This window comes from Olea europaea, chromosome 1 (genome assembly GCF_002742605.1).
Source record: "Olea europaea var. sylvestris chromosome 1, O_europaea_v1, whole genome shotgun sequence".
Taxonomy (NCBI): domain Eukaryota; kingdom Viridiplantae; phylum Streptophyta; class Magnoliopsida; order Lamiales; family Oleaceae; genus Olea; species Olea europaea.
Window position 1 is genome coordinate 13,843,666 of NC_036237.1, and position 23,030 is coordinate 13,866,695.

The 23,030-nt window shown below is 35.4% G+C and overlaps 3 protein-coding genes and 1 pseudogene across 4 annotated transcripts; all 4 read left to right on the plus strand.

The window, feature by feature from the left end:
• Positions 1–1,167: 1,167 nt before the first annotated feature.
• On the plus strand, positions 1,168–6,375 carry LOC111395051 (eukaryotic translation initiation factor 4B1-like). Its single transcript, XM_023021078.1, has 3 exons — positions 1,168–2,524; positions 5,204–5,857; positions 6,019–6,375. The coding sequence occupies exons 1-3, from the start codon at positions 1,383–1,385 to the stop codon at positions 6,035–6,037; spliced, it is 1,815 nt and encodes a 604-aa protein (XP_022876846.1). The 5' UTR covers positions 1,168–1,382; the 3' UTR covers positions 6,038–6,375.
• Positions 6,376–9,512: 3,137 nt separating this feature from the next.
• LOC111395058 lies at positions 9,513–12,558 on the plus strand (annotated as a pseudogene).
• A 2,156-nt stretch (positions 12,559–14,714) lies between these two features.
• LOC111404657 (eukaryotic translation initiation factor 4B2-like) lies at positions 14,715–15,884 on the plus strand (the record flags this gene model as incomplete). The annotated part of the gene is made up of 2 exons (XM_023033435.1): positions 14,715–15,376; positions 15,538–15,884. Coding segments are annotated over 2 exons (681 nt in total), but the record flags the coding sequence as incomplete, so codon positions are not given.
• Positions 15,885–19,291: 3,407 nt separating this feature from the next.
• On the plus strand, positions 19,292–22,185 carry LOC111395064 (GDSL esterase/lipase At3g26430-like). Of its 2 annotated transcripts, none has more exons than XM_023021086.1 (5): positions 19,292–19,576; positions 20,502–20,711; positions 20,869–21,038; positions 21,149–21,419; positions 21,899–22,185. In XM_023021086.1, the coding sequence occupies exons 1-5, from the start codon at positions 19,333–19,335 to the stop codon at positions 22,159–22,161; spliced, it is 1,158 nt and encodes a 385-aa protein (XP_022876854.1). In that variant the 5' UTR covers positions 19,292–19,332; the 3' UTR covers positions 22,162–22,185. The 2 variants fall into 2 exon arrangements, with proteins under 2 accessions (XP_022876854.1, XP_022876861.1); XM_023021093.1 differs by having other exon boundaries at positions 21,149–21,439; positions 21,899–22,099.
• The last annotated feature ends 845 nt before the right edge of the window (positions 22,186–23,030 follow it).

Below are 23,030 nucleotides of genomic sequence, written 5' to 3' on the forward strand. Positions count from 1 at the left end.
AAGAAACGGCCACTGAGTTTAAGGTACATTTATAATAACTATGCCTTATTTGTCAATAAGTTTCATATAGTATGATCATAATTTTAGAACTTGAAGTAGAAGTAATATTTTATATGCATTGATCATTTGATTGGAGATTTATATTTAACGAAAGAAGCACATATCGAACGCTTTGCGGGTATATTAATTAATTTAACCCTGTAGAGCTCAAAAATTGTGCTATATCAATTCATCTATAAGTTTGTCCCATTATTGAAACATTAACATTTCCAAGGGGATTAATTATAGAATGAACATTTTTTCACCTTTACGTATTCTTTGTTTTAAGTTCTTTTGAGAAATAATTATTCGCGTGGTCAAATTAAGGAAATCTGGATTAATTGAGATACCAGTGACGAACTCTATTCCAATTTTGTGTTGAATGTTTAAAGATTTTACTTTTCATTATTCCGTTCTATTGAACTAGGAAAATTTTATCTTAAGCATTGGAGTGTTCATGTTACTGAAATTCTTAAATTCTTACATTTAATTCATTTAAAATTAATAAATGACCTCGCTAATACGGTCGTTGGTTGTTGATGATCAATGATCAATGACCGTTTAGTTGATCTTCAATCCTGAACTCCCTCCTTTACAAAAGATGCATTTCTAGACGGACCTCACATACGAGTTAGCTTGTAAAACTTACAAGCCTTTGAAGAAAAGTTTAATTGTGCTCACCACGTTAAAAAGAAAGCTTTGTGGCTGAGATTGCTTACGAGCCAGATACTCAAGAGCTTGACCATGGGGCTCGCTAGAGACCTGATTCAATTGCTAACCTATATTTAATCGATGGTTAGGATTAAATGATGAAACTTTTAACAGGTCAATTACTTTTGAAGAAAGTTGGCCCTATGTGACAATTTAAAAGAGCATTTCTACAAAAGCAGAAAAAGAAACTATCCAAACGGATCTTTAGGGTTGATCATGATTATAAAATTAAAACAAAATTTCCCCTCGATAGCATATTGCACTACCCAAACAGTCCTCATTAGATTGTTTTCAAATTGACTGACACGAAAAGCCTTTGATATTTTCACCGTCCCCACATGTCGACCCTACATTCAAAACCAATCATAAGCATCCACGTCACCATTCTATTCTCTATCATCCACAACTGCCTCTTTTCTGGCCATTTCCATCACCCCAACCCACACACATTCTCTCTCTCGCGCGCGCACACACACAAAAACACACACTCTAGTCCTCTGTTCATGTGGTTGGAGCTCCGGCTCCCTATTCGGAGCCTCCGCTCGTAATTCTACATACACGATATGGTATAAAATCTCAGATGTTGGTTTCGAATCGAAAAATTTGTTTCTGATTATAGATCGTTTGAAGAAATGTCGAAATCACCATGGAAAAATATTGGCGACTGGGCCGCCGAATCGGAGAGAGCCGAAGCCGAAGAACGGGAACAGGCAGAACAAGCCGCTGCTGCTGCTCAAGCCGGAGGAGGTAATTTTCCAAGCCTGAAGGAGGCGGTGAACACGAAACAGAAGAAGAAAACCAAGATGAGCTTGCACGAGTTCACGATGCAACCTAGTTATGGCTCCGGATCGGCTCCGCCTAGCCGAGGCTTGACTCAGGAAGAAATGTTCCGGCTACCCACTCGACCTAGGGAGCGTCCACCTGACGAAATGCAGCACGGGCGGCTCGGAGAAGGGTTTCCTAGTTATGGAAACCGACCGGGTTCTGGATATGGTGACGGGTATTCCGATCGACCGACTCGGGAGTTTGAGAACCGGAGATCTTATGGAGGGTTTGAGGATGAGAATCGCCGAGGACCAACTAGGGTTTCGGGGTTCGATCAACAAACTTCGAGAGCTGACGGAGTTGATAACTGGGCTTCAGGGAAGAAAGCCCTACCCGATTACACTTCGGGTCCGGCGGGTCGTCCTGCGAGGTATAGTTCTCTTGGAGGATCCTCCGATGGGATTTCAAGGGCTGATGAAGTGGACAGTTGGGTGGCTACTAAGAAGCCCTTTGTGCAATCTCAGCCGCCACAACAGGCGAGATCTTCCGGGTTCGGGAGGCTTGAGCCCGATCGCTGGACTCGAAATGAAGGTGAACGTCAGAGATTGGTCCTGGACCCTACCAAAAGTGATCGTGGTGGTGATGCTGACGTGCTAGTTAAAGTGAACAAGTCGAATCCATTTGGGGCAGCAAGGCCAAGGGAGGAGGTTTTGGCGGAGAAGGGATTGGATTGGAAGAAAATGGATATCGAAATTGAAGTGAAGAAGCAACAGCATTCTGTTGGCAGTAGTAGGCCTACTAGCTCACAGTCGAGTAGACCTGGGAGTACTCATTCGAGCAGGTCAGAGAGTCTCACGACATTGCAGTCAGGGATGGCTGAAGGTGCAGCCAAGCAGACCCCAAAAATGAACCCATTTGGTGATGCTAAGCCTCGGGAAGTCTTGCTTGAGCAGAAGGGCTTGGATTGGAGGAAGATTGACCTGGAATTGGAGCATCGACTAGTTGAGAGGTTCTCTTTTCATACTTTTCTGTTTTAGTCATCCCTGTTGATTTAAATTCATCGATAGTTATCTTACTGATTGCAATTCTTGAAAATGGGGAAAATTGTATTTGTATTATGCATTTTGTTAGTGTTGTTTATTTTACATGCTGTTTTACCTTTACATTTTTTGTGTTATGATTAATGCTTGTAAGTTATAGAAAGTGTGTGTAATTCTAACTGGTGGCTGTAAGTTAACAGCTATCATGTTTGTTGATTATTTTATGAACAGCTTTATAAGTTTTTTGAAGGGTATTTGATGTTTTGGTACCTAGTTGGAGAATGGGAGGGCCTATGACCATCTGTATGACTAATTACATTTACAGTAGTGCTTTATCCACACTGGATTCTTATAAAGCGTTTAGTTATCAGTGTCTTTAACTTTTTTCATCTTATTTTTTTTGTCATAAGATCTAGAACCTGTCTCTCTTTCTTTTTTTTTTTCCTTTTAATCTATATTTATTCATTGTTAATTTAGAAAGGTTTATTTTCTATTTTCTTCTTTGATTTTCAGACATTTGGTGGTACTTTTTTGGTGTTAATATATCATATATAATCTAATGAAAAGAATTAATTACGTAGGCTCATAAGGCTCTGGGCTTGACCTCCACGTATTACCATGGCTTACGTCTTTTAGACCCTTGGGTTTTAGAAAATAGAGACAAGTTCACAAGAAAAAATGAAGAAGGAAATTTTTTTTTATGAAAATTAGAGCTCATGACTTGCGTTTACTTGGAATTTCTCTGTGAGATTTCAGTACCGCATTGTATTTTTAGCCTAGTTTCATTTACCAAAGAGAATAATGTAAAACAATTTTTTGTTTTAACTCCGATAAAGTGAACTTTACTAACTTCTATAGAAATTGTGGGTAGTTCTAACCATGCTGGCTATATAGTTAACAGCTCAGATGTTTGTCAAATTAGCCTACAAACAGCTCTATCCTTCTTCTTCTTCTTTTTTTTTTTTTTTTTATTAATGTAAAACAATTTTTTGTTTTAACTCCGATAAAGTGAACTTTACTAACTTCTATAGAAATTGTGGGTAGTTCTAACCATGCTGGCTATATAGTAAACAGCTCAGATGTTTGTCAAATTAGCCTACAAACAGCTCTATCCTTCTTCTTCTTCTTTTTTTTTTTTTTCAAATAAGAGTATATATTCATCATTTTACAAGCCTTCTGAAAAAAAAAATTTGAAGAAAATATTGTATTCTACACCGAAAAAGGTCATTTAAAGAGGTTATCCATCAAAATGAAATGATAGTGGATAGTCCACAATCTATGTAAAGGTCAAGGGGTTTTGTGCCATTCATTCTTTTTATATTGATTTTGCCATTTGTACAGAAGAAATTAGTCAAAAAGAGTGAATGTGGGAAAAATTATAATTGTGTTGTAAAAGGAAAGATTATTAGGGTTTAGAGGTGAATGACAATTACACCCCTGCAGCTCTAGAAATAATTACTGTTGTATCCCTAATTCTGTCCTATAAATACAGAGCTTTGGTTCTTAATAAAACACACATAAGTATATTGACTTCTCTCTGTTCTCTTCTCTTTTCTTCACTTTTATAACATGTTGTCAACGCGATAGCTTAATTTTTTAAAGTTTAATGAAGGTAATAATTTTTATAGGCATGAATATTTATCACGTGTACAAAAATTAATTTGGTAGCATGTGAACTATTTCAATATACATATGCATCATAACGAGGTTGCTTCTTCTTCTCTACTTTTCATCAACATACATATTAACTCTAATTCACGTTTGTATGTGTAATATTAACACATATTAATCCACATTTTTTATTCATACACGATCATTTTTTCTACATATTATTCAGTATTAATTCTATCTTTTGAATCTGTTACGTATTAGTTCTATTTTTAATTTCTATATATGTGAAATTCACATGCATGTTTAGTATCTTTTGCATAATAATAAAAGATTTAGCCAATTTTTTTAACTTCTATATATGGAGATTCTTTTTCCTAATGCATGTTTGGTAATTAATTTTTCTATATAAATTCATATCATGTCTATATGGTAATTAAATATTTTTAGATATTCATTAAATCTCATCTTTTTACATTGGTAATGGCTATGGAATACCCTGGTCTGTGTTGGCATGTAGTATCAGACGAGAATTGAAAATTTTGATATTTGACATCACTTCTTTATTTTGACCTCTAATTATTAATTAAAAATTTTTAATTGTCGCATAGGTGCTTTAACTAAAGGTTACACTGCAAAGACAAATCATTTTGGAATGAGATCAACTTACTAAAAGCAGAATAAGATCATCCAATCATGGACATAGGTTTTAATATATTTTTGTTGTAATTGTGGTCTAGTTTCTTCTGCTTGTTTGTGTCTTCTTGCAACTTTATCCATGTAAGTCCATATAAATCTTGTTCCTGGATACTGCAACTTTACAAAAAAATATGCTCATCAAATATGTTTTTAACTAATGATAACAGTAGCATGTTCAGTTTGGACATGCCTTATGACTATTGAGCTGCAGTGTTAAGTGTGAATGTTTTGTGCGCTTGTTTTGAAGCAAGCTGCACCTGTTTCTAAAATAAACAATAAAATTAGGACAAAATGCAGAGAAAAATGGAAATTATTAGACTAACTGGGAAGTAATGTTTCAGGCCTGAGACAGAAGAGGAAAACAGTTTGAAAGAAGAAATTGAGCACCTGAAAAAGGAATTTCTGGAAAAATCTGGTGAAGAGCAAAGCTGTTTACAGGATCTTATTCTTAAAAGAGAGAAGGATTTGGAACTGCTGAGGCGGGAATTGGATGACAAGGTTCGTTATAGCCAGAAAGTGTTTGAAAGGCCCGGTTCTGGAGCTGGTAGGGATGCTATCTCTATTGAGAGACCTTCTCGGCTTGCACCATACGAGGAACCCAGAGCTGGTTTTCCAGAGAGACCTCCTTCCCGGCCAGGGGCACACGAGGATCCTAGAGCTGGCCATTCTGAGAGACCACGTTCTCGACCTGGCTTGTCTGAGAAGTATAGGCCCGGGTTTCCTGAGAGGCCTTCCCGGCCTGGACTCTATGAAGAGTCCAGATCTGTCTTTACTGAGAGACCTTCCGGATCTGGATCATATGAAGAGACTCGAGCTGGATTTTCTGAGAAATCTCCTTCCTTATCACAGGCATATCAAGATCCCAGAGCTGTTGACTACATGGAGAGGCCTCGATCTCGTGGCACTGTAAATTCCAGGACAAGGCCGATTGATGACAGGAAAGCTTCTCAAGGTGGCGGGGTTAGAGGATTTGTGGGAAGCAGAGACGTGGACAGGTATATCTTGCTAACATTCACCTTCTTTTAAAAAAAAATTTCTCTTGGTCTTGCAACATTTACTCAAAGTCCATGCAATTGTGTCTTAGCATGGATTATATACTTGAGATCTATTGACTTGGAGTTAGGATATGTGATCCGGACTTGTTATCATATGGCAGGTCAAGGCCGAGGTGGTGAATTTCAGTTATTGTGGATTCTTTGAGCCGTTCTGCTTTTAGTCCTCTGACGTTAGAGCAAAATAAAACTTCGGCAGCTCTCATTAAATCTCTCGCGCTTTGGTTGTGAGAAATGGAGCTAGAATTATTGAATACTGACATTGATATCGCTTGATTAATTGTAAAATTGCACTCTTTCTTTCTTTTAGTCGCATAACCTATTTTGCGCATTTTTCATAAGGACTCTATTGTAATGCCCGTCTTGCTGCGCCGCCCCGATTTTGGCTTTTCCCCCTCTCTTTCTGAACCGTAACGTTTTTTTCCCTGTTCTATATAATTTGTTTTCTTCAGCTGTTCTAATTCATTCTGCAATAGTTTGTCTTATTTTGCTGCTTATACTCTTTGTAACATATTAGTGACGTGGATGTAACGATATTGACGAAAAGAAAAAGAAGTTATAATCGTGTGTTCGATTGTACCATCAAGATGAATTTTGCTACTCTAACAGGCCTTTTGGACAGGTCCAGATGATAGGGCTGAGGTGGCAACACAGGGAATGCTATATGGATAGACAGGGCCTATGTGGCAGTCCCCTATTGGGGGGTTGTCTGCCACCAGCCCCTGTCGAAAGAGTTTTATCTGGCAACACCTTCACCCTATCACCTCGGCCTGTCCAGAAGGCCCGTCACTATAGCACTTCTCCCATCAAGATACCCTTTTGAGCATCGCATCCATGTATGTAGTGGAGGTTTAGTTTCCACAAGATAAAGTTGGTCCATATGGGCCGTGTTTGGTTCTTTACTAATCTTTTCTTCTGGACGAGATCAATGTGGAAAATAGTAAAATCCACAAAAATGACGAGTCCGCAGGGGGGAACGTACCCAAAAATCTCTGGTTCCATAGACCAGCGCCTTACTCGTTGAACTATTTAATAGTTTATTTTCCTCTTAAGGATAATCTGGTCTTTAGCACGTGGCTCATTTGTGCGACTCTTTTTTCGTAAATTATTGATCTGGATAAAGACACGTTCTTTCTTGTTCTACTTTTACATATTTGTTGTATTATAGCGAGTATATTATTTTAAATAAAGTATCTAAGGTCCGTTTGATTACAAAGATGAAATTAGGGTGGAAAGAAAATAAATTTTAGAGAATTAAATTGCCTAGAAATTATTTTTTTGGAGATTGTAAATTATTGTGTTTGACCGATATAATTTTTTACGTGAAAAATGTTGAAATAAAAATATTTTTTGGTGTTTGCTTAACTTTGTTATACATAAAAATTGCCGATTAAAGAGATAATTTACTGGTATTGGGGATAAAATTTGTTTTCATTGTCAAAAAAAAAAAATCATTTATATTTTGATATTCGTTAGACTTTATTTTATATAAAAATTGTTAATTAAAGGGAAATATTTTTTTACAATAATTCTTAGAATTTATTTTTATTGCCAAAAAAAAAAATTGAAAAAAAAAACGCGACAGTAACCCAAAAATTGGAATTCTAATTCCAATTTAAGGAAAAGCTAGAAATTGGCTTATACAACAAAAAATTGGAAAGATGGAATTTAGTTTCTAATTTTTATAAAATTGGGGTGCAATGAAATATGACCTAAAATAGAATTACAATGGTCCTTTTTTTAATCATGCGTGTGCTTCATTAGATTTTATTTTGTTTGGAGAATAACTTTAAAACCCAAATCTCCGATTCCCCCGTCCCATTAAAAAAGTACTATTTAATTTTTCACGTAGAATAAGAAAATTTAGTAAATATAGTCAATAGTAAATTTTATTATCATTTTTCCTAATATATTCTTAAATTAATGTAATCAATATTAAAAGTAATAAAATTATGCATCCAATATTCAAGGTAGTTAAACTATTTTTGGTATTAGTAATTGTTTAACGCAAGAATCAATATGATTAACATTCTAAAGTCATCTAATACAAATACAAATACAAATTAATAAATGTCATGGAGGATGATTGCTTTTTATTTTTATTTTTATTTTTATTTTTATTGTTCAACTACAATTGAATAATGAAGTGATTTATATTTGTGATAACGAAGCCCACTAAATAAGAGTATATTAGGAAATTAATATAATAACTACGTTCTCAAATAAAAAAGGAACTATAATTTGGGATAAACAACAATGGAAACAGGATTATCGACGGAGGGATTAATTAATTAAGCCCAAAAAGGAAACTGGAAAAGCATTAATGATTAGGGGCAATGCCATCAGCCAACCCATAAAGCCGTTCTTTAGGACTCCGGATTCCAAAAATAGAATACCAATAAATAAACAACTTTTGAACAGATTATAATCAGAAACACGCAAAAGTACCGGGCCATATGTCGCTTGTCACCCAATCAGTTTGATTTTAACTTATAAGCACTTTCAAGATTGTTATTGATCATAAGTAGTGCTCTCAATGAGAACCATATGGAAGCCCCATGATCACACACGTGGCATTGGGTCAAGAGCGAAGGAGTTATGAAAGTAATTTCATTAACGGCCGAGATAGTTATATTGGATTCTCCGAAGTGGTTTGTATCCAAAGTGGGGGTACTTCTTTCTATCAAACCCCTTAATGTCTGAAGTCCCTAACGCCCAGAGGAGGGTCTGATAAGCGTATCTTTAGGATTAATTGATGTGACGTTCTCATTAAATATGTATCAAGAATGTCAGCCTAAGAGTATAGAGTGGTTGACCTCTTGTCAAATGTCTGTCAATGTAATTAATATGAGATAGAGTTGATGCGACACCAGAATCTAACAGATTAGACCACTTGGATTGGATCCAACGGTGACCACATCGACTTGATCATTATAAATAGCTGTTTGTATAACGTTTTGATGGATGGATCTTTAGACATAAAAAGGGTATTGCTTGTTTCTCTCTAGAAAGATAAACCACTCATTGTTTTATATTTAGTTCTTATCTTACATGTTTACTTAAAACATATGAGACTATCTTACATTATTAATCGAATGTGTGTCTAAGCATAAAATCTATATATTGAAGAGTACGTCCACGTGTACATCATATCGAACGACACCTTGACACATTTTTGAAAGTCAAGAAAGATAATTATATTTTTTTATGTGAAGCCACCTGGATTATTTGGAACAAAAGCATATAAAAGATAAAAATACTATTATGATAAAATTAAATTTTGCAATTAGCTAGCCTTTATAAGAAAATTAAGAATGTTGTAATAACAAGTTAGTATCTTCTATTCGTTTCATTGCAGTTCCAACAATAGTAAAGATTCAAAAATCCTTTATTAGTAATGTAATAACAGTCCTAAAAATAGTAATGTAATAATGGTCTTCAAAAATCCTTATAGTAATTTAATTATTATAGAAAACATGTTTCACTTCAAATTTTACCGACACAAAATTGAGAACGGGAGGGTCGAGTCATAGTTTAACAGACCACGTGAATTCGGACCACCTTAAAACTGTCTTTTCCTTCGTCTCTTCAAATCATTCACTGTTTTTTGCTTTGTCCTCTCCTGCATAGCTTTCTCTATCATGGAATCCCATTCTCAGATAATATTATTATTTCTTACAGTAATCTTATCACTTTCAATTCCAAATCCAGTATATGCTAAAACCATTTGTGAGTTTCCAGCTATATTTAACTTTGGCGACTCGAATTCTGATACCGGTGGCTTGTCCGCGGCGTTCGGCCAGGCTGCGCCGCCCAATGGAGAGTCGTACTTCCATGGACCGGCAGGGCGGTACTGCAACGGCAGGCTGGTTATTGATTTTATTGGTAAGAACTAAGAAGACAATTTTTTTTTTCTTCTGCTTGCACATTCATTTATACAAGAAGGATAGAATAATTTACAGTTGAAGTTCTTGCAATTGGTACTCTGTGCATATTTTGGCGAAGCTTTTAAGTATTTCGCCATCTTGTGTGCTTATTACCAAAATAAGCCAATAACATACTGAAAACTGTAGAAAAAAAGTCTTTTGTATGGGCTAATTATGACAATAAATTGAGTTGGATTTGTTCCTTCGTTTTGATAGATCAAAGTAGATCACTAGATTGACTTTTTTTTTTTTTTTTTGTGAGAACATTGAAATCATATATCTACTTGTCAAAACTGATGCTCCGAGAAATTGGAGTTCAAAGTGTACCGTTTAACATGTTGGAGGAAAAACAATTATAGTTGTCTTACATAGGAAAATGATCAAGGCAAAAATTGGTTTATATACGACTACTCATGTGTGACATAGAGGTTCTTTTCACGGGCGTGCAAATTATGGACCAAATTTTACGTTAGGCCTTATAACTTATGTGTGAGCGCAACCTGCGTACATGTTGGATCAAACTGACCAAAAATTGGCCCCCTAGGAGGTTCCGTTTTGCCTAACGGACGCTCAAACAAAATCTCGAGTACCTACGGTGAGGAGAAGAATTTGTTCTAAGAACATCGTGTTTACACAGACCTTGATTTGCTAATTTCTTCTCTCCATGACTTGATATTTTCCTTGGTAACTATTTATTTCTAGTATGTTCTTTTTCATTATATCACATATTAACAAAAACTAAGCCAAATAGTTTGATGTGGACAGTTTGTTAATATTTCTATCTCAATTATATTCAGTTCTTAATTGCTGACACCATTGACGCTGTCATTTCAGCTGAGAGCTTGGGACTACCATATTTGAACGCTTTCCTCGATGCGTTAGGCTCAAATTTCAGCCACGGTACCAATTTCGCGCTGCTGGTTCAACCATTAGACCCCAAAACACGACTTTACATCAGAGCGGTTTTAGTCCCTTTTCATTAAACGTACAATATTATCAATTCAATGATTTTCAACATAGATCTCAGATTCTCCGAAGTAAAGGTAGTTATTAGCATTTAATTACCACAATTTTTCAGTTCATTAATTTACTCAAATGTCTACTTTCTCAAACAATTTAGTTAATAGACATCAGAATGGAAGACCAAAACTAACATGGCATGCAGTAGTAATCGAATTGTTCTTTTTGTGTCATTATGAAGGGGGAGTTTTCAAGGGACTATTGCCTAAGGACGTCGATTTTTCGCGTGCCTTGTACACATTTGATATTGGCCAAAATGATTTAACTGCTGGTTATTTCCTCAACATGAGCATTGATCAAGTCAGAGCATATGTTCCTGATGTTCTAGATCAATTCAAAACCATTATGAAGGTAAAGATACTATAACATTCTGAATTCGACTCTTGTCACCCGTATTTAATATACGCGCGTTAGTAGTTTATTAACGATCAAGCAAAATTTTTTGTCTTCGTTTCGTGCAGTATATATATGATCATGGAGGTAGGTCGTTTTGGATACACAACACTGGACCGGTTGGTTGTCTACCGTATATTCTGGACCGTCTTCAAATCACTGCCGGACAAGTTGATAAGGCTGGATGTGCAGCCCCTTTTAACGAGGTTGCTCAATATTTCAACCGTGGGTTGAAGAAGGCTGTGATTCGTCTCCGAAAGGATCTTCCATTAGCAGCCTTCACTTATGTTGATGTCTATTCAGTGAGGTACAAGCTCATCAGTCAAGCAAAGAAGTATGGTGAGTATTTCCTTACAGGGGTAAAAATCTTGTTAGTCCCTCAACTTATATAGTTGTTTGCTTGGTTACTGTATTTTTTTTCCTTCTAAATTTAGTCACTGAACATTCATTTCGATTTTAGTTTAGTCATTCTGCATGCTAGATTGACAAAAAAGGCATCGACAATGGCAATGGCAATATTGACACATTGGCATTTCTGTTAATTTAACTGGCTTGAATAAAATAAAACAAAAATAAAAATCTGGTGACCAATTCGTCAGTCGTTTTAAAAGTAAAAATTGTTGGCGAAATCAAAACAACCATATAAGTTATGTGACTAACATGTTTATACCCGCTCCTTCACCATTGACAAAATCAAGATTTAAACTTCACGGTAAAGTGGCTATGTAACACCGAAAAATGTTCATGGACGAAGAAAAATAAGTTAAAATTTTGTCTATTATTCTATTCAATACTGCATACTGACCACGTTGTAAATATTTACAGGGTTCGTCCACCCTCTACGAGCTTGTTGTGGGCATGGAGGGAGATACAACTACAACGTACATTATGGTTGTGGAAGCAAAATTGAAGTGAATGGGAAAGAAATAATGGTGGGAAAATCATGCGAGGATCCATCAGTTATGATAAACTGGGATGGAGTACACTATACTGAGGCTGCAAACAAATGGGTTTTTGATCAAATTGTGAATGGCTCATTTTCAGATCCACCAATTCCCTTGAAAATGGCTTGCCATAGGCAATACTAAGGTAATGCAAATTCTTGTTTTTGAGTCAACGCACACTAAAGGAAAAATGATATTTTACAATAAATATTTCAATGATCAAATCAATTTGGCCGTTAAAAATTATTTTTAACAACCAAATGATAAGTTTGATCGTAGAAAATAGATGATGAACAGTCGAATTTTGAATTAGTTGGAAATATATTATAACGACCAAAATTTTAGTCGTTAATTCTATATATTCTGTGACTAAATTAATATTGGTCGTTGAGTGGACACCTAATCAAGAAATCCCACCAAAATATATATTGATATTCAATGACAACGTAATTGTTTGTTAGAAACACAAATAATATGACATATATACAACGGCCATAGTTTCTGGTCGTTAACATAGAACAATAACAACTAATTGAATCCCACTTCTGAAAGTAGAGAAAAATTCAACATTCAATGACCAATACTACGTAGTCATCAAAGATGATAGTCAATGACTATATATCTGTAGTTGTTGAAGTTGACAACAACTTGGTTACCAGCTCTAATTTGGCGTCAAAATAATTTTCAACATTTAAAAACTATACTATTGGTTGTTGAGAATGATTATATAGCAAAAACGTGTTTTAATTGTTTAAAATTTAATCTAGGGTAATTATCTGTAAGCATAATATTCATTGTTAAAAGTATTTAAAAAAAATTCAAATCGAGTATGTCCTTTAATAATTGTGTTTTGTTAGAGAAGTTATTTCAAAATAACGTTAACATATTCCTAAGCAACATTATTTTATTTTTATCGTAAACATGTTGACTTTACATTGTATATCACTATGGCAAAAGAATTTGCCTTGGCTTGAACGATGCAAAAAATAAAAATAAAATCATACTAACAATAAAATCACCTCATTGGTTTGGTCAGATGAGATGCGAAATGAGCAAGTATTTTTGCACTGTTTTAATGTCGGGTGGAACAGGGTGATTTTGGGTGCTCCATCTCATTTAAATAAAAAAAATAAATGAGGCTGGTGCCTCGAACTCACTTAATTCCAAACTTAACTGGGTTACAGAGAAAATGTGAAAGAAAATCCTTTTGGCATGACAGCACACAGAATGTACGATCTGCACCGAATCCACCCTATTGTCAATAAAAGTGTTGACACATAAAAATTCAGCCCAAATCGAACAGCCCAGAGAATAAAACCCAATGGGAGGATCCCCAAATCAGATAGCCCAAAGAACGAAATTCAATTGAACGAATCAAGGTGAATGCCCAAATAAGGGGCCCAATAGTGCGGTAACGCCATCGTCCAAGTTTGCAAGTCGCTCAGAGTCTGAACGAATAGAGTGGCATACGGTCGTCCAAAGTCTCGCCCAAATGTTCAAATCGCCCAAGGTATCAACAAACATAACGCATTATGATGCAGGTATTGAGGCAGTTGCTAAAGTAACTTTATCACGTTCCACGACTCGAGGGGTTCAATCCAAAGCGGTTGAACGATGCAAGATAATGGCAGCAGTTAAAAGGACAGTTGCATGACAAAATGGCCACTACAAAGAAAGTGGGTAGTTATAGGGCGATCAAGCAGTTTTTTAGAGCAGTTAATCACAAAGCGATCGCCTATGAAGTATAAAAGAGAGAAAGAACTGTAGGGGGAGGTTTCTAATTTTGTCAGCTGCCCTTGATTTCACACTTAGGTTTTACTTTTGTTGCAATCCATATTGAATAAATACATATACTAAAACAGGATGAATGCAGGCTTTGATGTCATAATTTTGCGAAGTTAACATTGGGTGAGGGGAGTTGTAGTTGTATATGTATATAACATTAAATCTCATCTTTTTACATTGGTAATGGCTATGGAATACCCTGGTCTGTGTTGGCATGTAGTATCAGACGAGAATTGAAAATTTTGATATTTGACATCACTTCTTTATTTTGACCTCTAATTATTAATTAAAAATTTTTAATTGTCGCATAGGTGCTTTAACTAAAGGTTACACTGCAAAGACAAATCATTTTGGAATGAGATCAACTTACTAAAAGCAGAATAAGATCATCCAATCATGGACATAGGTTTTAATATATTTTTGTTGTAATTGTGGTCTAGTTTCTTCTGCTTGTTTGTGTCTTCTTGCAACTTTATCCATGTAAGTCCATATAAATCTTGTTCCTGGATACTGCAACTTTACAAAAAAATATGCTCATCAAATATGTTTTTAACTAATGATAACAGTAGCATGTTCAGTTTGGACACGCCTTATGACTATTGAGCTGCAGTGTTAAGTGTGAATGTTTTGTGCGCTTGTTTTGAAGCAAGCTGCACCTGTTTCTAAAATAAACAATAAAATTAGGACAAAATGCAGAAAAAAATGGAAATTATTAGACTAACTGGGAAGTAATGTTTCAGGCCTGAGACAGAAGAGGAAAACAGTTTGAAAGAAGAAATTGAGCACCTGAAAAAGGAATTTCTGGAAAAATCTGGTGAAGAGCAAAGCTGTTTACAGGATCTTATTCTTAAAAGAGAGAAGGATTTGGAACTGCTGAGGCGGGAATTGGATGACAAGGTTCGTTATAGCCAGAAAGTGTTTGAAAGGCCCGGTTCTGGAGCTGGTAGGGATGCTATCTCTATTGAGAGACCTTCTCGGCTTGCACCATACGAGGAACCCAGAGCTGGTTTTCCAGAGAGACCTCCTTCCCGGCCAGGGGCACACGAGGATCCTAGAGCTGGCCATTCTGAGAGACCACGTTCTCGACCTGGCTTGTCTGAGAAGTATAGGCCCGGGTTTCCTGAGAGGCCTTCCCGGCCTGGACTCTATGAAGAGTCCAGATCTGTCTTTCCTGAGAGACCTTCTCGATCTGGATCATATGAAGAGACTCGAGCTGGATTTTCTGAGAAATCTCCTTCCTTATCACAGGCATATCAAGATCCCAGAGCTGTTGACTACATGGAGAGGCCTCGATCTCGTGGCACTGTAAATTCCAGGACAAGGCCGATTGATGACAGGAAAGCTTCTCAAGGTGGCGGGGTTAGAGGATTTGTGGGAAGCAGAGACGTGGACAGGTATATCTTGCTAACATTCACCTTCTTTTAAAAAAAAATTTCTCTTGGTCTTGCAACATTTACTCAAAGTCCATGCAATTGTGTCTTAGCATGGATTATATACTTGAGATCTATTGACTTGAAGTTAGGATGTGTGATCCGTACTTGTTATCATATGGCAGGTCAAGGCCGAGGTGGTGAATTTCAGTTATTGTGGATTCTTTGAGCCGTTCTGCTTTTAGTCCTCTGACGTTAGAGCAAAATAAAACTTCGGCAGCTCTCATTAAATCTCTCGCGCTTTGGTTGTGAGAAATGGAGCTAGAATTATTGAATACTGACATTGATATCGCTTGATTAATTGTAAAATTGCACTCTTTCTTTCTTTTAGTCGCATAACCTATTTTGCGCATTTTTCATAAGGACTCTATTGTAATGCCCGTCTTGCTGCGCCACCCCGATTTTGGCTTTTCCCCCTCTTTTTCTGAACCGTAACGTTTTTTTCCCTGTTCTATATAATTTGTTTTCTTCAGCTGTTCTAATTCATTCTGCAATAGTTTGTCTTATTTTGCTGCTTATACTCTTTGTAACATATTAGCGACGTGGATGTAACGATATTGAAGAAAAGAAAAAGAAGTTATAATCGTGTGTTCGATTGTACCATCAAGATGAATTTTGCTACTCTAACAGGCCTTTTGGACAGGTCCAGATGATAGGGCTGAGGTGGCAACACAGGGAATGCTATATGGATAGACAGGGGCCTATGTGGCAGTCCCCTATTGGGGGGTTGTCTGCCGGCAGCCCCTGTCCAAAGAGTTTTATCCGGCAACACCTTCGCCCTGTCACCTCGGCCTGTCCAGAAGGCCCATCACTATAGCACTTCTCCCATCAAGATACCCTTTTGAGCATCGCATCCATGTATGTAGTGGAGGTTTAGTTTCCACAAGATAAAATTGGTCCATATGGGCCGTGTTTGGTTCTTTACTAATCTTATCTTCTGGACGAGATCAATGTGGAAAATAGTAAAATCCACAAAAATGACGAGTCCGCAGGGGGGAACGTACCCAAAAATCTCTGGTTCCGTTGACCAGCGCCTTACTCGTTGAACTATTTAATAGTTCATTTTCCTCTAAAGGATAATCTGGTCTCTGGCACGTGGCTCATTTGTACGAGACTCTGTTTTCGTAAATGATTGATTTGGATAAAGACACGTTCTTTCTTGGTCTACTTTTTACATATTTACTGTATTATAGAGAGTATTATTTTAAATAAAGTATTTAAGGGTTCGTTTGATCACAAAGGTGGTGTTTGAGTGAAAAGAAAATGAATTTCAAAAAATTAAATTGTCTAGAAATTATTTTCTTGAGAATTGTAATTTATTTTGTTTGATCGATATAATTTTTCACTTGGAAAATGTTGAAATAAAAATATTTTTTGGTATTCGTTTGATTTTGTTTTACATCAAAATTGTCAATTAAAAGGATATAATTTACTGGTATTGAAGATAAAATTTGTTTTCATTGTCAAAAAAAAAAAAATCTATATTTTGATATTCGTTTGACTTTATTTTAAATAGAAATTGTCAATGAAAGGGAAATTTTTTTTTTTACAATAATTCTTAGAATTTATTTTCATTACCAAAAAAAAAAAAAAATGAGAGAAAAACCACTACAGTAACCCAGCAATTGGAATTCTAATTCCAATTCAAGGAAAAGCTAAAAATTGGCTTACGTGGCAAGAAAGGTGGAATTCGAATTCTAAGAAAAATTTTGCAACCAAACAACAAAAAATTGGAACGATGGAATTTGATTTCCATTTTCCATGAAATTGGGGTGCAATCAAACATGCCTAAAAAAAAATTACAATGGTCCTTTTTTTAATCATGCGTGTGCTTCATTAGATTTTATTTTGTTTGGAGAATAACTTTAAAACCCAAATCTCCGATTCCCCCGACCCATTAAAAAAGTACTATTTAATTTTTCACATAGAATAAAAAAATTTAGTAAATATAGTCAATAATAAATTTTATTATCATTTTTCCTAATATATTCCTAAATTAATGTAATCAATATTAAAAGTAATAAAATTATGCATCCAATATTCGAGGTAGTTAAACTATTTTTGGTATTAGTAATTGTTTAACGCAAGAATCAATATGATTAACATTTTAAAGTCATCTAAAACAAATACAAATTAATAAATGTCATGGAAGACGATTTTTTTTTTTTAAATTTATTGTTCAACTACAATTAAATAATGAATTGATTTTGTGATAACGAAGCATACTAAATAGGAGTATATTAGGAAATTAATATATTAACTACATTCTCAAATAAAAAGGGATTATAATTTGGGATAAACAAAAATGGAAACAGGATTATCGACGGAGGGAGTAATTAATTAAGCCCAAAAAGGGCCCCTGGGGCATAGCTCAGTGGTGTAAAGGACAGGAGTGAGGTTATCTCACGTCTTGCTGACAGCCGCAGTGTGAGGGTTCGATTCCTGAAACATGGAATTGGACTCCTTATAGGCGCAGTGTACAGACAGCTCTTGTTTCCTAGCCTGCTGCGGTACATTCCGCGATTTACCTCCCTCATAAAGTTTTACGGGCGGGACGGTGGGGGCCTTTTAAGGTTGGGATTCAACCTTTAATTAAGCCCAAAAAGGAAACTGGAAAAGCATTAATGATTAGGGGCAATGCCATCAGCCAACCCAGAAAGCCATTCTTTTGGACTTGGGATTCCAAAAATAGAATACCAATGAATAAACAACTTTTAAACAGATTATAATCAGAAACATGCAAAAGTAGCAGGCCATATGTCGCTTGTCACCCAATCAGTTTGATTTTAACTTATAAGCACTTTCAAGATTGTTATTGATCATAAGTAGTGCTCTCAATGAGGACCACATGGAAGCCCCATGATCACACACGTGATATTGGATCAAGAGCGAAGGAGTTATGAAAGTAATTTCATTAATAGCCGAGGTCGTTATATTGGATTCTCCGAAGTGGGGGTACTTCTTTCTATCGAACCCCTTAATGTCCGAAGTCCCTAATGCCCAGAGGAGGGTCTGATAAGCGTATCTTTATGATTAATTAATGTGATGTTGTCATTAAATAGGTATCAATAATGTCAGTCTAGAGATATAGAGTGGTTGACCTCTTATCAAATGTCTATTAATGTAATTAATGTGAGATAGAGATGATGCGACACCGGAATTTGATAGATTAGGCCACTTAGATCGGATTCAATGGTGACCATATTGACCTGGTCACTATAAATAGCTGTTTGTATAGCATTTTGATGGATGGATCTTTAGACATATAAAAAGGGTATTGCTTGTTTCTCTCTAGAAAGACAAACCGCTCATTGTTCTATATTTAGTTCTTATCTTACATGTTTACTTAAAACATATGAGATTATTAATCGAATGTGTGTCTAAGCATAAAATCTATATACTAAAGAGTACGTCCACGTGTACATCATATCGAACGACACATATTGACACGTTTTTGAAAGTCAAGAATGATAATTAGATTTTTTTTATGTGAAACCACCTGGATTATTTGAAACAAAAGCATTTAAAAGATAAAAATACTATTATGATAAAATTAAATTTTGCAATTAGCTAGCCTTTATAAGAAAATTAAGATTGTTGTAATAACAAGTTAGTATCTTCTATTCGTTTCATTGCAGTTCCAGCAATATTAAAGATTCAAAAATCCTTTATTAGTAATGTAATAACAGTCCTAAAAATAGTAATGTAATAGTGGTCTTCAAAAATCCTTATAGTAATTTAATTATTATAGAAAACATGTTTCACTTCAAATTTTACCGACAAAAGTTGAAAGCGGGAGGATCGAGTCATAGTTTAACAGACCACGTGAATTCGGACCACATGAAAACTGTCTTTTCCTTCGTCTCTTCAAATCATTCACTGTTTTTTGCTTTGTCCTCTCCTGCATAGCTTTCTCTATCATGGAATCCCATTCTCAGATAATATTATTATTTCTTACAGTAATCTTATCACTTTCAATTCCAAATCCAGTATATGCTAAAACCATTTGTGAGTTTCCAGCTATATTTAACTTTGGCGACTCGAATTCTGATACCGGTGGCTTGTCCGCGGCGTTCGGCCAGGCTGCGCCGCCCAATGGAGAGTCGTACTTCCATGGACCGGCAGGGCGGTACTGCAACGGCAGGCTGGTTATTGATTTTATTGGTAAGAACTAAGAAGACAATTTTTTTTTTCTTCTGCTTGCACATTCATTTATACAAGAAGGATAGAATAATTTACAGTTGAAGTTCTTGCAATTGGTACTCTGTGCATATTTTGGCGAAGCTTTTAAGTATTTCGCCATCTTGTGTGCTTATTACCAAAATAAGCCAATAACATACTGAAAACTGTAGAAAAAAAGTCTTTTGTATGGGCTAATTATGACAATAAATTGAGTTGGATTTGTTCCTTCGTTTTGATAGATCAAAGTAGATCACTAGATTGACTTTTTTTTTTTTTTTTTTTTTGAGAAAATTAGAAATATATTAAAAAGTTTTTTTTTTTTTTTTTTTTGGTGAGAACATTGAAATCATATATCTACTTGTCAAAACTGATGCTCCGAGAAATTGGAGTTCAAAGTGTACCATTTAACATGTTGGAGGAAAAACAATTATAGTTGTCTTACATAGGAAAATGATCAAGGCAAAAATTGGTTTATATATGACTACTCATGTGTGACATAGAGGTTCTTTTCACGGGCGTGCAAATTATGGACCAAATTTTACGTTAGGCCTTATAACTTATGTGTGAGCGCAACCTGCGTACATGTTGGATCAAACTGACCAAAAATTGGCCCCCTAGGAGGTTCCGTTTTGCCTAACGACGCTCAAACAAAATCTCGAGCACCTACGGTGAGGAGACGAATTTGTTCTAAAGATACTGTGTTTACACAGGCCTTGATTTGCTAATTTCTTCTCTCCATGACATGATATTTTCCTTAGTAACTATTTATTTCTAGTATATTCTTTTTCATTATATCACATATTAACAAAAACTAAGCCAAATAGTTTGATGTGGACAGTTTTGTAGTATTTCTATCTCAATTATATTCAGTTCCTAATTGCTGACACCATTGACGTTGTCATTTCAGCTGAGAGCTTAGGACTACCATATTTGAGCGCTTTCCTCGATGCGTTAGGCTCAAATTTCAGCCACGGTACCAATTTCGCGACTGCTGGTTCAACCATTAGACCCCAAAACACGACTTTACATCAGAGCGGTTTTAGTCCCTTTTCATTAAACGTACAATATTATCAATTCAATGATTTTCAACATAGATCTCAGATTATCCGAAGTAAAGGTAGTTATTAGCATTTAATTACCACAATTTTTCAGTTCATTAATTTACTCAAATGTCTACTTTCTCAAACAATTTAGTTAATAAACATCAGAATGGAAGACAAAACTAACATGGCATACAGTAGTAATCGAATTGTTCTTTTTGTGTCACTATGAAGGGGGAATTTTCAAGGGACTATTGCCTAAGGACGTCGATTTTTCGCGTGCCTTGTACACATTTGATATTGGCCAAAATGATTTAACTGCTGGTTATTTCCTCGACATGAGCACTGATCAAGTCAGAGCATATGTTCCTGATGTACTAGATCAATTCAAAACCATTATTAAGGTAAAGATTTTGTAACATTCTGAATTCGACTCTTGTCACACGTGTCTAATATACGCGCGTTAGTAGTTTATTAACGATCAAGCAAAATTTTTTGTCTTCGTTTCGTGCAGTATATATATGATCATGGAGGTAGGTCGTTTTGGATACACAACACTGGACCGGTTGGTTGTCTACCGTATATTCTGGACCGTCTTCAAATCACTGCCGGACAAGTTGATAAGGCTGGATGTGCAGCCCCTTTTAACGAGGTTGCTCAATATTTCAACCGTGGGTTGAAGAAGGCTGTGATTCGTCTCCGAAAGGATCTTCCATTAGCAGCCTTCACTTATGTTGATGTCTATTCAGTGAGGTACAAGCTCATCAGTCAAGCAAAGAAGTATGGTGAGTATTTCCTTACAGGGGTAAAAATCTTGTTAGTCCCTCAACTTATATAGTTGTTTGCTTGGTTACTGTATTTTTTTTCCTTCTAAATTTAGTCACTGAACATTCATTTCGATTTTAGTTTAGCATGCTAGATTGACGAAAAAGGCATCGACAATGGCAATGGCAATATTGTCACATTGGCATTTCTGTTAATTTAACTGGCTTGAATAAAATAAAACAAAAATAAAAATCTGGTGACCAATTCGTCAGTCGTTTTAAAAGTAAAAATTGTTGGTGATATCAAAACAACCATATAAGTTATGTGACTAACATGTTTATTCCCGCTCCTTCACCATTGACAAAATCAAGATTTAAACTTCACAGTAAAGGGGACTACATAACACCGAACAATGTTCATGGACGAAGAAAAATAAGTTAAAATTTTGTCTATTATTCTATTCAATACTGCATACTGACCATGTTGTAAATATTTACAGGGTTCGTCCACCCTCTACGAGCTTGTTGTGGGCATGGAGGGAGATACAACTACAACGTACATTATGGTTGTGGAAGCAAAATTGAAGTGAATGGGAAAGAAATAATGGTGGGAAAATCATGCGAGGATCCATCAGTTATGATAAATTGGGATGGAGTACACTATACTGAGGCTGCAAACAAATGGGTTTTTGATCAAATTGTGAATGGCACTTTTTCAGATCCACCAATTCCCTTGAAAATGGCTTGCCATAGGCAATACTAAGCTAATGCAAATTCTTGTTTTTGAGTCAAGGCACACTAAAGGAAAAATGATATTTTACAATAAATATTTCAACGATCAAATCAATTTGGTTGTTAAAAGTTGTTTTTAACAACCAAATGATTAGTTTGATCATAGAAAATAGATGATGAACAATCGAATTTTGAATTAGTTGGAAATATATTATAACGACCAAAATTTTAGTCGTTAATTCTATATATTCTGTGACTAAATTAATATTGGTCGTTGAGTGGACGCCTAATCAAGAAATCCCGCCAAAATATCTATTGATATTCAATGACAACGTAATTGTTTGTTAGAAACACAAATAATATGACATATATACAATGGCCATAGTTTCTGGTCGTTAACATAGAACAATAACAACTAATTGAATCCCATTGTTGAAAGTAGAGAAAAATTCAACATTCGATGACCAATACTACGTAGTCATCAAAGATGATAGTCAACGACTATATATCTGTAGTTGTTGAAGTTGACAACAACCTGGTTACCAGCTCTAATTTGGCGTCAAAATAATTTTCAACATTTAAAAACTATACTATTGGTTGTTGAGAATGATTATATAGCAAAAAAGTGTTTTAATTGTTTAAAATTTAATCTAGGGTAATTATCTGTAAGCATAATATTCATTGTCAAAAGTATTTGAAAAAAATTCAAATCGAGTATGTCCTTTAATAATTGTGTTTTGTTAGAGAAGTTATTTCAAAATAACGTTAACATATTCCTAAGCAACATTATTTTATTTTTATCGTAAGCATGTTGACGTTACATTGTATATCACTATGGCAAAAGAATTTGCCTTGGCTTGAACGATGCAAAAAATAAAAATAAAATCATACTAACAATAA

Coding starts and splice junctions, on each gene's coding strand:
- LOC111395051 (XM_023021078.1), top strand. CDS start 1,383: ATGTCGAAATCACCATGGAAAAATATTGGCGACTGGGCCGCCGAATCG. Junction 2,525..5,203: donor GAGCATCGACTAGTTGAGAG/GTTCTCTTTTCA, acceptor GTAATGTTTCAG/GCCTGAGACAGAAGAGGAAA.
- LOC111395064 (XM_023021086.1), top strand. CDS start 19,333: ATGGAATCCCATTCTCAGATAATATTATTATTTCTTACAGTAATCTTA. Junction 19,577..20,501: donor GCTGGTTATTGATTTTATTG/GTAAGAACTAAG, acceptor TTGTCATTTCAG/CTGAGAGCTTAGGACTACCA. Junction 21,039..21,148: donor AATTCAAAACCATTATTAAG/GTAAAGATTTTG, acceptor CGTTTCGTGCAG/TATATATATGATCATGGAGG.